We start from the raw sequence: 14,911 nt of genomic DNA, 5'->3' as shown, positions 1-14,911 counted from the left end.
TCAGCATTACTGGTTGGGGCATAGACTTGGATTACTGTGATACTGAATGGTTTGCCTTGGAAACGAACAGAGATCATTCTGTCATTTTTGAGATTGCATCCAAGTACTGCATTTCAGAGTCTTTTGTTGACCATGATGGCTACTCCATTTCTTCTGAGGGATTCCTGCCCGCAGTAGTAGATATAATGGTCATCTGAGTTAAATTCACCCATTCTAGTCCATTTTAATTCGCTGATTCCTAGAATGTCTACATTCACTCTTGCCATCTCTTGTTTGACCACTTCCAATTTGCCTTGATTCATGGACCTGACATTCCAGGTTCCTATGCAGTATTGCTCTTTACAGTATCGGACCTTGCTTCTATCACCAGTCACATCCACAGTTGAGTATTCTTTTTGCTTTGGCTCCATCCCTTCATTCTTTCTGGAGTTATTTCTCCACTGATCTCCAGTAGCATATTGGGCCCCTACTGATCTGAGGAGTTTCTCTTTCATTATCCTATCATTTTGCCTTTTCATACTGTTCATGCGGTTCTGAAGGCAAGAATACTGAAGTGGTTTGCCATTTCCTTCTCCAGTGGACCACATTCTGTCAGATCTCTCCACCACTGTGTTTAATCTCCCTGGGTGCCCTAAACTGTAGGTTAAGGCTCAGGGTGTGAGGTTTAACCCAGGTATCTAACTCTCAGACTGAGACGACACTCTGCTGCCTCTCACAAAGATCATCCTAAAACATCAGAAATAGATGGGAAAAGGCATTTAAAAAAAAAGCCTTGTATTGTTTTGTCTTGGAGAAAGCATCTTAGATCGCTGCTTAGATTTGTTTGTGTTATTGTTACTGTCGTCATTGCCATTGTCACCTTGTCATCACTCTGGTTATCACAGAGTGCTTGTTCTTTGTCAGGAGCTTTGCTAAGCAGTCTCCGTGCTATTTGTCATCTAGTTCTCAACCACAACCTTCACAACCTTCATTCTACCAGTCATGTTGAGATGCATTTTTCTTTCTTTTTTTTTTTTTTTTTTTACAGATGAGGAAACTGAGGTTTAGAGAATTTCAGTAGCTTTTATAGGATGATAGAGCTTCAAACCCACATTTGCCTGACATCACATCCTGTCCTTGTAACCATTCTGCTTTAGTGGAAAGGCCACTATGACATAGGAAGGACTCTGACCCTCCCATTCTTGGCTCTTTGGCTTTGTATCACGATTCTACTTGGACCCCAAGCTCATTGTTTCTACCCTGGGATTAACAGTACATTCTGCGTTTTAAGAGGTTTTTGCTTTGGCTGTGTTTTCCCAAACAAATCTGGCAACCTTCCCCCCGTCCCCGCACTCTCTCCACTTTACAATTTGACTTTTGTCTTTCACTGTCAATTAATATTTTTTGGTCTTTTTATGCCTCTCATTTTTTGCAAGCCACCTCAAATCCATTTGGAAGCAGATGGGATATTAATAATGATATGAAATAAACCTAGATATATCACAGGAATATGGGGGGATGGTAAGCAGTTATTAATAATTCCAGCTGAAAGGGAATATGCATAAAAGAAAAATAGAGTAAAAAGGTCTGTCAATCAGTGACACAGGTTTAAATTTACCACTGATTGAATTCATATAAACTTAAATCTTTAAGTAAGAAAAATAATTCTTATAAAATTTGAATTTTAGAGATGAGATTATTCCAATAAAATTTTAGCATTATATTTCTTCCAGTTAAGGAAAGAAATGCCACACTTCAGTTTGAAATATAAATTAGAAGTAGGGATATACTACTGATTTGAAAAATAAGTTTCTAGAACCTCCTCAGATAAAATGTTTAAAGGAAAAAGGAGTTTGGAAACTTAAGGGGGTTAGATATATCTCTTAATTTATGCAGTGCATAAAATTCTCAGTTAAAAATCTCACTTCTAATAATTTCATACTGAATTCTGCTATGCAAAAAATAAATATGAAATCCATGTAATTTTATTGTGAAAAAAGGCTTTCTAGAAAAATTTTTTTCCTCTTCCACCATTGTAGAGATGAGAAGACCGAGACTCTCACATGGTGCTAAAGCTGATTAGAAAAACCTGATTACCCTGCCTCTCTTCCATAGTGTGAGGGCCAAGGTTAGATACCATGATGATAGAAATGTTCGCTTGTTTCTTTGTTTTTAAGATTTCTTTTCATATTTTATTTCCTTGTCCTAGATCCAGACCCACCATCAGATTTACTGATTTTGGGGCAGGAAGAAAACACAATATATTTGTCTTGGAAACTCCCACAAGGAGGTTTTGAGAAGTTTCAGGTGAAGTTGCTGTCATGCATGATTTCACTCTTTTTTTGTCCTTCATTTTACATTAATAGCTTAAGAAATTATGACGCCTCTCCTTTACTGTAAGGTTTTCCTCCAAAATAAGTTTTCTATGTGTTGCTTTATAAGTACAAAATTGTCATGGGAGTTTTTCGAATTTGAGCAAAAGCTGGTACTTGACTTTAAATGTACATTGGAAAACTTTGGGTTTTCCAGTGGAGACAGATGTGTGCATGTGTAGTACAAAGTTGTGAATAAAGGAATGATGGTGCTGAAGGACAGTGCTTCTGTGACAGCACCAGTCACAGCAAAGATTCCATAAGTTAAAGCTGGGTGATGTGCTACGATCTTCCTTTCAGCTCCACCCTACAGATGTAGTTGAGTGGAGACTTGCAACCCAGAGGGTAGGAGAGAAAGAGGTACAAAGAAGCTGCTTTTTAATTGTCTGTGATATAAATGCATGCATTTTTTTGTTGCTCTTTGTGGTTAATAATGTAACCTGGCATCAAGTGAGAATATATTATATACACCCAACATCCTGCATTGTATGGTTTTCAGGGTGAGTAAGCTTCTGGAGATAGCATTATTTTTTTGTTTTAAAATTATGTATTTATTTAAAAAATTATTTATGTGACTACTCCAGGTCTTTAATCTTCATTATGGCATGTGGGATCTTTAGAGGCAGCTCGTGGACTCTCAGCTGCAGCGTGTGAATTCCTGTGGCACCCTGTGGAATCCAGTCCCTTGACCAGGAATTGAACCCAGCCCCCACCTTGCACTGGGGGCTCAGTGTCTTAGCCATTGGACCACCAGGGAAGTCCTTGGGGATAGCACTGTTGCTTTGTAATCTATGGGGGCAAACAAGTTTTCCACACTTTGGTAGTAGTAGGAGATGGTGGTTTTAGTTATAAAGAAAAGAAAACAACCTAAAATAGTTAAGAAATTTATCATATTAATGAAAGAGTGCCTCATGGAGACGAAGGCAAAGACTGGGTGTTTGGAAAAATCAGAATCAGATATTTAAGGCCATTGAGACCACAGGGATTGTTTTCTTAATGTCTGTCTACTTCTTTCTGCTCATTAGCCTTAATTTATTTTTACTCATTTTTCCTGATGACCAACTTTCTCTGCTAAGCAAACCATGGGATGAGTGGAAGAATGCCATGCACAACTTCTAAGCATAAATGGTATATTATGAGCCACAGAAAAGACAGGTGCTCCCTAAATTCCCAAGGAAGGGACTGTGATTATTCCAAATATTAGACACCCAGTCCAGTTTCAGTCAACTGTTGCAGGCCCCATGTCGTATGAAAATGGTAGCTCTGGATCTATGGATGGTGGGGGTTATAGAGTCATTAGAATTTGAGCAGATACAACAAAAGGTGTTTCCTGAAAGTGAAAAGCAATATAGAATTTAATAATTTATAGAATCAATACATCTAAAAGGAACCAGAGCAGTAAAATTGCCAGACACTTGAAATGAACTAATTAGTACATCTGAGTTTTATATCCAAGTTTGATTTCTTAACAATTACAGTTCAGAATGAGAAACAAGATAATAGTTATTATATGATAGACATAAAAAGAATCCACATTTATTTATTTATAGTAGCTGGTACTAAAGACAAAGAGGGTTGTGTAGTGGGCAGAATAATGACCTTCCAAAGATCCAGCCTAATTCACAGAACCTGAAATATGTTATATTACATGGTAAAGGGGAAGCAGATGGAATTAAATTGGCTAATTAGCAGGTTTTAAAATAGAGAGATTATGAGAGTCTGCATCCAGATGGTGGAGTAGGAAGACCCTGAGCTCACCTCCTCCCATAGACACGCGAAAACTACAGCTACATATAGAATAACTATCTCTGAGAGTCACGTAATGACTAGCAGAACAGATTTTCTACAATTAAGGATATAAAGAGTAGGCCACATTGAGATGGGTAGGAGGGCCAGAGATGCAGTCTAGTTAGAACCCACACGCCCTGTGTGGTAACCCACAAGTGGGGAGTACTGTCCCAACAGAGGTCCCCCTTGAGGAGTAAGGGGCCTGAGCCCCATGGAAGGCTCCCCAGCCTGGGGGACCTGCATGGGTAGAAGAGCCACATGACATCTGGCTTTGAAAACCAGCAGGGCTTCTATCTGGGAAATCCAGAAGGCTGTGGAATATCGAGACCCTCCTCTTGAAGAGCTCTCACACAAACTCACTGATTCTGAGTCCCAGGGAAGAGGCAGTAGCTTGAAAAACAGCTAGGTCATAAGAGAAGATTCATTGACTAGTATTAGGGTGTGTTCTGGAAGGGCAGGGATCTGGTGGAACTTTCTTTGGGAATGGAAGTACTGGTAGGTGCAGCTTTTTTTTTTCTAAACTGTCCTTCCACCTAGCTGGGCAGGTGCTGGCAGACACCATTTCTATCACTCTCAGTCAACCTAACCAACACCATATGCCCTGCCCCAGTGTTCCCTGAGGGTCAGTCCTGCTCACCCATCCACCATGGCTAGATTCTCCAACGTGACTCCTAACCTGTTCCATACAGCAGGTGGATTTGGACGGCCCCAGTGCCCTCCTAAGCAACCCCTCCTGGGGGATCAGTTTTGTACAACAGTATACTTGCAGTAGTTGCCACTGGGCCTCACAGCCAGTCACACTGGGAACTGGTCCCACCCCCAGTGGACCTGCAGTGAGCATGGCCCACGGAGGGCACACACCGCTCACACGGAAGACACTCCAGGGGCATCTGGCTCTGGTGACCTGGGAGGACTGTGCCACTGAGCATCACAGAAAACCTTCTAAATAAAGCCACTCTTTCAAGACTGGGAGATATAACTGATATATCTGATTGTTGTTGTTCAGTCACTAAGTCGTGTCCAGCTCTTTGCTACCCCATGAACTGCAGCACACCAGACTTCCCTGTCCTTTACTGTCTCCAGAAGTTTGCTCAAACTCATGTCCATTGAGTCAGTGATACCATCCAACCATCTCATCCTCTGTTGCCCTCTTCTCCTCTTGCCCTCAATCTTTCCCAGATTAGGGTCTTTTCCAGTGAGTGGGCTCTTGGCTTCAGGTAGCCAAAGTATTAGAGCTTTAGCATTGGTCTTTCCAATGAATATTTAGAGTTGATTTCCTTTAGGATTGACTAGTTTGATCTTTTTGCTGTCCAAGGGATTCTCAAGGCTCTCTTCTCTAGCACCACAATTCAGAAGCATCGATTCTTTGATGCTTTGAAAGCATCAATTCTATTTGTTAGGTAAAACTAATAAATAGAAATAAACACAGGAAAACTTGGGGGACAGTGGCAAACCTTTCAAATGAAGGAACAAGACAAAACTTCAGAAAAATAATTCAATGAAATGGAGACAAACAATTTGACAAAAGGACATTGAAAGTAATAGTCATAAAGATCTGCACTGAACTGAGGAGAAGAACTGATGGGTACAGTGATAAATTGAAGAAAGAGGTAGAAAATATAAAGAACTGGTAAGAATTAAAGACTGCAATAACTGAAATTTAAAATACACTGGGAGAGTCAACAGTGCATTAGAGGATACAGAAGAATGGATCAGCAGTCTGAAAGACAGGGTAGCAGAAATCACCCAGTAAGGACATAAACGGAATTTTTAAAAATGAGGGTAACTTAAGGAATGTCTGCAACAACATTCGGAGAAGGCAATGGCACCCCACTCCAGTACTCTTAAGCATACCAATATTTACTTTTTTCAAGGGGTCCCAGTAGGAGAAAGAAAGTTCCAGTTGACCTATTGGAAGAAGTTAGGGCTGAGAAAAATTTCAACCTGGTAAAGGAACCAAGTCCAGAAAACACAGACATCCAAACAAGATGAACTTGAGGAGACTCACATCAAGACACATCACAATTAACGTGTCAGAAGTGAGAAATTTAAAAGCAGCAAGAGAAAACTTAGAAGGGAACCCTCCTTTCAACTGATTAACTTTTAGCAGAAACTTTATAGGCCAAAAGGGACTGGCATGATATATTAAAATTACCGAAAGTAAAAAAAGAAAAAACCTACAACCAATAATACATTATTTGGCAAGGTTATTAATCAGAAATTACGAAAGATAAAAAGTTTCCCAAACAAGCAAAAGCTAAATAAATTTATCACCGCTAAAGTAGCCTTTAAAGGCACTAAGCGAGGCTGAGAGGAGCTACCCCACGTCCGAGGTCAGAGGCAGAAGCCGGGAGAACCGCATGCCCGAAGAGCAGTGGCCAAGAGGAGTTACCCCATGTCCGAGGTCAGGGGCAGTGGCCAAGAGTGCCAGGCTGCGATGGCGCAGGAACAGCCGAGAGGAGCTACCTGGTGTCTGAGGCCAGGGGCGGCGGCCAGGAGGACCAACCCCATGTCCAAGGAGCCATGGCTGCGTGGGCGCAGGACGGCCTAGAGGAGCTATCCCACGTTGAAGGTCAGGAAGGGCGGCGGTGAGGATATACCCCTCGTCCAAGGTAAGGAGCAGCGGCTGTGCTTTGCTGGAGTAGCCGTGAAGAGATACCCCACGCCCAAGGTAAGAGAAACCCAAGTAAGACGGTAGGTGTTGCAAGAGGGCATCAGAGGGCAGACACACTGAAACCATACTCACAGAAAATTAGTCAATCTAATCACACTAGGACCACAGCCTTGTCTAACTCAGTGAAACTAAGCCATGCCCGTGGGGCAACCCAAGATGGGAGGGTCATGGTGGAGAGATCTGACAGAATGTGGTCCACTGGAGAAGGAAATGGCAAACCACTTCAGTATTCTTGCCTTGAGAACCCCATGAACAGTATGAAAAGGCAAAATGATAGGATACTGAAAGAGAAAATCCCCAGGTCAGGAGGTGCCCAATATGCTACTGAAGATCAGTGGAGAAATAACTCCAGAAAGAATGAAGGGATGGAGCCAAAGCAGAAACAATACCCAGCTGTGGATGTGACTGGTGATAGAAGCAAGGTCCGATGCTGTAAAGAGCAATATTGCATAGGAACCTGGAATGTCAGGTCCATGAATCAAGGCAAATTGGAAGTGGTCAAACAAGAGATAGCAAGAGTGAATGTAGACATTCTAGGAATCAGTGAACTAAAATGGACTGGAGTGGGTGAATTTAACTCAGATGACCATTACATCTACTACTGCGGGCAGGAATCCCTCAGAAGAAATGGAGTAGCCATCATGGTCAACAAGAGAGTTTGAAATGCAGTTCCTGGATGCAATCTCAAAAATGACAGAATAATCTCTGTTCGTTTCCAAGGCAAACCATTCAGTATCACAGTAATCCAAGTCTATGCCCCGACCAGTAACGCTGAAGAAGCTGAAGTTGAACAGTTCTATGAAGACCTACAAGACCTTTTAGAACTAACACCCCAAAAAGATGTCCTTTTCATTATAGGGGACTGGAATGCAAAAGTAGGAAGTCAAGAAACCTGGAGTAACAGGCAAATTTGGCCTTGGAATACGGAATGAAGCAGGGCAAAGACTAATAGAGTTTTGCCAAGAGAACGCACTGGTCATAACAAACACCCTCTTCCAACAACACAAGAGAAGACTACACGTGGACATCACCAGACGGTCAGCTCTGACATCAGATTGATTATATTCTTTGCAGCCAAAGATGGAGAAGCTCTATACAGTCAACAAAAACAAGACTAGGAGCTGACTGTGGCTCAGATCATGAACTCCTTATTGCCAAATTCAGACTGAAATTGAAGAAAGTAGGGAAAACCACTAGACCATTCAGGTATGACCTAAATCAAATCCCTTATGATTATCCAGTGGAAGTGAGAAATAGATTTAAGGGCCTAGATCTGATAGATAGAGTGCCTGATGAACTATGGACTGAGGTTCGTGACATTGTACAGGAGACAGGGATCAAGACCATCCCTATGGAAAAGAAATGCAAAAAAGCAAAATGGCTGTCTGGGGAGGCCTTACAAACAGCTGTGAAAAGAAGAGAGGTGAAAAGCAAAGGAGAAAAGGAAAGATATAAGCATCTGAATGCAGGTTTCCAAAGAATAGCAAGAAGAGATAAGAAAGCCTTCCTCAGTGATCAATGCAAAGAAATAGAGGAAAACAACAGAATGGGAAAGACTAGAGATCTCTTCAAGAAAATTAGAGATACCAAGGGAACATTTCATGTAAAGATGGGCTCGATAAAGGACAGAAATGGTATGGGCCTAACAGAAGCAGAAGATATCAAGAAGAGGTGGCAAGAATACACAGAAGAACTGTACAAAAAAGATTTTCATGTCCCAGATAATCACGATGGTGTGATCACTGACCTAGAGCCAGACATCCTGGAATGTGAAGTCAAGTGGGCCTTAGAAAGCATCACTACGAACAAAGCTAGTGGAGGTGATGGAATTCCAGTTGAGCTATTCCAAATCCTGAAAGATGATGCTGTGAAAGTGCTGCACTCAATATGCCAGCAAATTTGGAAAACTCAGCAGTGGCCACAGGACTGGAAAAGGTCAGTTTTCATTCCAATCCCAAAGAAAGGCAATGCCAAAGAATCCTCAAATTGTGCAAATACCGCACAATTGCACTCATCTCACATGCTAGTAAAGTAATGCTCAAAATTCTCCAAGCCAGGCTTTAGCAATATGTGAACCGTGAACTTCCAGATGTTCAAGCTGGTTTTAGAAAAGGCAGAGGAACCAGAGATCAAATTGCCAACATCCCCTGGATCATGGAAAAAGCAAGAGAGTTCCAGAAAAATATCTATTTCTGCTTTATTGACTACGCCAAAGCCTTTGACTGTGTGGATCACAATAAACTGTGGGAAATTCTGAAAGAGATGGGATACCAGACCACCTGACCTGCCTCTTGAGAAATCTGTATGCAGGTCAGGAAGCAACAGTTAGAACTGGACATGGAACAACAGACTGGTTCCAAATAGGAAAAGGAGTACGTCAAGGCTGTATCATGTCACCCTGCTTATTTTTATATGCAGAGTACATCATGAGAAACGCTGGACTGGAAGAAACACAAACTGGAATCAAGATTGTCGGGAGAAATATCAATAACCTCAGATATGCAGATGACACTACCATTATGGCAGAAATTGAAGAGGAACTAAAAAGCCTCTTGATGAAAGTGAAAGTGGAGAGTGAAAAAGTTGGCTTAAAGCTCAACATTCAGAAAATGTAGATCATCGCATCTGGTCCTATCATTTCATGGTAAATAGTTGGAGAAACAGTGGAAACAGTGTCAGACTTTATTTTTTTGGGCTCCAAAATCAGATGGTGACTGCAGCCATGAAATTAAAAGATGCTTACTCCTTGGAAGGAAAGTTATGTCCAACCTAGATTGCATATTGAAAAGCAGAGACATTACTTTGCCAACAAAGGTCCGTCTAATTAAGGCTATGGTTTTTCCAGTGGTCATGTATGGATGTGAGAGTTGGACTATGAAGAAGGCTGAGTGCTGAAGAATTGATGCTTTTTAACTGTGATGTTGGAGAAGACTCTTGAGAGTCCCTTGGACTGCAAGGAGATCAGCCCTGGGATTTCATTGGAAGGACTGATGCTAAAGCTGAAGCTCCAGTACTTTGGCCACCTCATGTGAAGAGTTGACTCATTGGAAAAGTCTGTGATGCTGGGAGGGATTGGGGGCAGGAGGAGAAGGGGACGACAGAGGATGAGATGGCTGGATGGCATCACTGACTCGATAGACGTGAGTCTGGGTGAAGTCCGGGAGTTGGTGATGCACAGGGAGGCCTGGCGCCCTGCGATTCATGGAGTCGTGAAGAGTCGGACATGACTGAGCGACTGAACTGAACAGGTGCTTGGCGAGTGCACTCTCCCCAGGTGGGCGGTGGGTCTTATCACCTCCCTGGCCCCAGCCACTTGGTTTCCTGGGTGCAGAGTGGGAGCACTGTCTCAAGTGTGCTGTGTGTCTCCTTGGGGAGCTGATCTCTTCCTGCGACCCTCCTGGGGGATGTCAACCATCTTGATTGAAGGAAAACTTGGTTAGCAGCTGGGAGCCTGCTCACAGTTTAGTGGAGGATGACGTCTCTGGGGCCGAGATTGCCCCTTCTGGCTCTGGCTGTCGCCCGCCTGCCTCTCTGTTTCCAGTGTGGAAAGGAGCCAGTCCGTAGCCGGCTGGATCTCCTTTGGTATTTGCTCAGTCCTTTGTTCTGTGAGCGGGCTGTCAGTGCCTTAGGATAAAGCTTTCCATGGGAAAGTTCTCTCTGTCTTTTTCTCTTTAATTTTTTTATCTCTCTCTCTGGCTATCCCACAGTTTGGGGTGCTGTCTCGTGTTAGCTCCCTCAGATTGTCCTCAGGGCATTCAGGCTCTGTCCTTACCCTAAGCATGCAACCAATATCTCCCTGTTCAGCCCCCACTTGCTGGTGCCAGACACGGGCATCTGGGCTACTTCTCTGGGAGTTGCGGTTAGGCACGTAATCTGTGGGGTTTTGTTTATTTATTTATTTTTCCTCCTGGTTATGTTGCCCTCTGAGATTCCAAAACTCCCCACAGACCCTCCAGTTAGAGGGTTTCCTAGAGTTTGGAAACTTCTCTTTCACAACTCCCTCTCTGTGATGGGTCTCCGTCCCTAACTCTTTTGTCTCTCTCTTTATCTTTTATATTTTGTCCTATCCCTTTTGAAGACAATGGGCTGCCTTTCTGGGTGCCTGGTGTCCTTCACCAGCGTTCAGAAGTTGTTTTTTGGAATTTGCTTACCATTCAAATGATCTTTCGATGAATTTGTGGGGAAGATAATGGTGGTCTCCCCATCCTATTCCTCCTCCATCTTAGGACTGTGCCCCCACCTTTTTTAATAAAGATACATGTTTTTAATTAAAAATTAATTATTTTTGGATGTGCTGGGTCTGTCTTCACTGCTTCAGGTGGGGGCTACTCTAGTTGCAGTCTGCGGGCTCCTCATTGCGGTGGCTTCTCTTGTGGAGCATGGGGCATGAGCTCTAGGTGCATGGGCTGAGGAGTTGTGGGTTGCAGGCTCTAGAGCATAGGCTCAGTAGTTTTGACACACAGGCTCAGTTGTTCTAACACATGGTCTCAGTTGGTCCATGGCATGTGGAATCTCCCAGGACTAGGGATCGAACCCATGTCCCCTGCATTGGCAGGCAAATGCTTAACCTCTAGACCCCAGGGAAGTCCTCGGTCTCTGTTCTTGATTTCCATATTATCTACTTAGCATATAGTGGCCAGAGAGAATGCAGGTGACAGAGATATAGTGTCTCTCATTGATTTAACAACCTCCTTTAGATTTCCATTGCCCATCACTTAAAGTCTAAACTTTATGTGTTTATGTAACCTTAAAGTGGAGAAGGCAATGGCAACCCACTCCAGTACTCTTGCCTGGAAAATCCTATGGACAGAGGAACCTGGTAGGCTGCAGTCCATGGGGTCGCACAGAGTCGGACACGACTGAAGCGACTTAGCAGCAACCTTAAAGTGGTCTCCAAGAGCTCACCTGATTGGACCTTCATCTAATTATGCTGTCTGCTTGGTTTCTATGCTGCTAGCATGTTGGGCTCTCTTTCTAGTTCCTTTAGCATGCCATGCGCATCCCTGCTGCAGAATTTTTGTACTTGATATTCATTTTGCATGGGTATTTCGCCTTCAGTTTTGGTCGACTCTTTTCTATCATTGGATTCTCAGCTCCAGAATCATTTTTTGACTATAAGAAAAATACACAATGTTAGAGTTGTGAGTTTCAGTTTTATTCAGAGAATTTATGAGAGCTATAGCCTAGGAAATAGCCTCTCCATAGGTCTGAGGGAACTGTTGTGGGGAAGTAGGGGAGAAGCCCTAATATATAATTTAGGGCTGAGAAATACATGCAGTCAAGCATACATCTCAGTAAAAGGTCACGGTTAGTCACAAGACACAGATAAATCAGTTAATGATTTTAGAATGATTTCTATGTATGGGAAAATGTAAGCATCTGGGTTCATAAAAATTCTTCCTGAGATATACATCTAACTTTCTGATGGGCTTGTTTATCCAAAGCACAGAATGCCTCACCTTGTTTTGCATCCTGAATTCCTTTCAGGGTGCGCTGCAGGTTAATAGCTGCAGTGGCTAATGACTTAATCCTTGTGAGCAATTCTTTGTTTTATATTCTCATCTCCTTGCTTTTTTACCTACTCTAAATAAAACCATTCTTTGTTTCCTCTGAGATGTAGCTGATTATTTCATTCATTTGTTTATTGAGTTGATTGTTGTTAGGCGTCACCCTTAGAGTGTAACTCCCCTACAATGGGAAGCCTTTTTTGTCTTGTTTACTGTAAAATACCTGCTGCTGCTGGGTCATGTCAGTCGTGTCCGACTCTGTGCAACCCCACAGACGGCAGCCCACCAGGCTCCCCCATCCCTGGGATTCTCCAGGCAAGAACACTGGAGTGGGTTGCCATTTCCTTCTCCAATGCATGAAAGTGAAAAGTGAAAGTGAAGTCACTCAGTCATGTCCAACCCTCAGCGATACCTAGTACTGAGAATAATGCTTTCCATGTAATAGATGATCAATAAATATTTAGTAAGTAAATAAAACTTTATATAATAGTGTTCCCATATATCAGTGGTCCCCAGTCTTTTTGACACCAGGGACCAATTTCACAGAAGACAATTTTTCCACTGACTGGGGATAGGGGGGTGGTCTTAGGATGATGCATGTAATTATGTATGTATTATGCACATAATACATGCAATAAAGGCATTATATTTATTGTGCACTTTATTTCTAATTACTGCTGCCCCTAATCTAGCAGGAGGTACTGGTCCGTGGCCTGGAGGTTGGGGACCCCTGCCATGTATGATTGGGGTGCTGGAGGGAGGGTATCAATCCTGAACATGGTTATCAGCAAAGGGTAGAGCTTGAGATGAACTTTTGGGAACGGGTAAGACTCAGACTCACTGAAAAGAGAAGAGGATATTTTACATGAGCAAGTCTAGGGGGAGCATTCTGTTTGTCATTTGTAAACATCATTCAATGATTGGGGCGTCTTGAGTTATAAATGATTCATGAAAAATTCTATCCTTTCTAGAATGATTTAATTCATTCCTATACTTAGTATGGGTATTTCCTAGAGAAAATTCTAGGTATTTATAATATTAATTGTAGAAGATGCACATTTTTTACCCTTATCTGTTTGTCCTAATTCTCATATTTCAAGGCAAATGGCTAAAAAGATGATCTTTTCTTGGGTTGGCTGAGGCCATAAAATTATTTGTTGTCAGATGAAATGTATACTCCTAGAATTACTTTTTCCTATTTTTATATGAACACTTTTTTTGAGATTGTAATTTATGTATGAAGTAAAACTTATTTCAAGAAATCATGTTAATCTTTTGGATTCAGGTTATATTTATTAACTATATTAACTATCTCTAATAATTATTCTAGTCTTTCTCTACCAATGAGATTATTTGTTAAATTTTAATGCATTAAGCAACAGTATCCTGGTTGCTTAGCAAAGTGTACATGCATAATTGGGATCATTTTCCTAATCATCTAAAATTAATCATTTCAGGTCTTCAAATTCTGCTTTAAAAGTAGAAATAAAAGAACAAATTGCATTTTCTTCAGTTGGTTTCTATTAGATACATGGAGTCCACATAGTTGGAACTTGACAAACCTCTAGTTTACAAATTTATTTTAAAAATTTTCATAATTTTATCTTGAGATCACTGCAATTGATTTCTTTTCCCTTCAGTCCTTCATTAATGCCTTGCTATGATTCTTTGTATGTCTGAGTTTACCATTTCATTAAGGTTATATTCTTCCTCTGCTACATGGTACTTTCTCATACCATCCTTTTTCATATCAGAAGTTCTCAGCATTCTGTTCACTTTTCCTGTCTTACCATATGCCAGACAAACAAGGTAATTGCCAGTGACACCTTATAAATCAATAAGCAGTGATATGCTTCTCCTCATGATTATCTTTCTTCAGTAACAAAATACTCTTCCCACAAGACAGCGATAAACATGTCTGCCCAGGAAATTTGTTTCTCTGACTCTCACCACATAACGAGTGGTTTTTAAAGGATCATATAATTAAAATTATAAAATGAATGTGATTACTTTCATTTAGATGTATGTTTCTTTTTCTTTTACACCTTGAAATATGGACTAAAGAAGAGTAAAGATTGTGATAAGTAGATTTTAATGAATTAAAAAAAAAATCCCCAAAGTATTGGGACTATCAGATCAGTCCACTGAAAATTTCTAAAGGCAGTGCCAATTCTGAAGTTTTAATGAATAATTGGCCGTAATGGAAGATGCTTATAATGAAAGATAAACTGACATGGATGTGACACATCATTCATTGAGTCAACAAAAACTGAAGTGCCTCCTCTCTGCCAGGTGTTCATTTTTGTTGTTTTCTCTCTTGCTGTTTTTTTACTACTCCCTTGACTGACACTGACTGGCTTCCACTGATACCTATTTAGCAGCCCTTAAAATACAGTCTCTCTGCTGGGACACATATGTGAGTTCTTTGTGAGAGAGGTGGGGGTTTCCCACACTACCCACGTCCTTGACATGACAGACCCAGGTCCAGCTCTATCTTTTCCAGACTTTCTCACTTCTTCCCTCTTGTATTATATCCCACTACTTTTTGCTGCTTGGGTGTGTTTGCACAGAGGTCAGACTTCTTGGGTGAG

General features: G+C 41.6%; 1 protein-coding gene across 10 annotated transcripts in view; it reads left to right on the top strand.

Annotated features, from left to right (window-relative positions):
- The window catches only part of PTPRQ (protein tyrosine phosphatase, receptor type Q), a 296,165-nt gene that overhangs the window by 37,904 nt on the left and 243,350 nt on the right, over window positions 1–14,911 (top strand). For all 10 annotated transcript variants that reach the window (XM_027543274.1, XM_027543276.1, XM_027543277.1 and 7 more), the window contains one exon: window positions 2,189–2,286. In XM_027543274.1, coding sequence (XP_027399075.1) covers window positions 2,189–2,286 — 98 coding nt within the window. The remainder of the gene's footprint in view (window positions 1–2,188; window positions 2,287–14,911) is intronic.

Source organism: Bos indicus x Bos taurus, chromosome 5, assembly GCF_003369695.1.
Source record: "Bos indicus x Bos taurus breed Angus x Brahman F1 hybrid chromosome 5, Bos_hybrid_MaternalHap_v2.0, whole genome shotgun sequence".
Lineage (NCBI taxonomy): Eukaryota > Metazoa > Chordata > Mammalia > Artiodactyla > Bovidae > Bos > Bos indicus x Bos taurus.
This window is presented reverse-complemented; position numbering and strand designations above follow the sequence as displayed.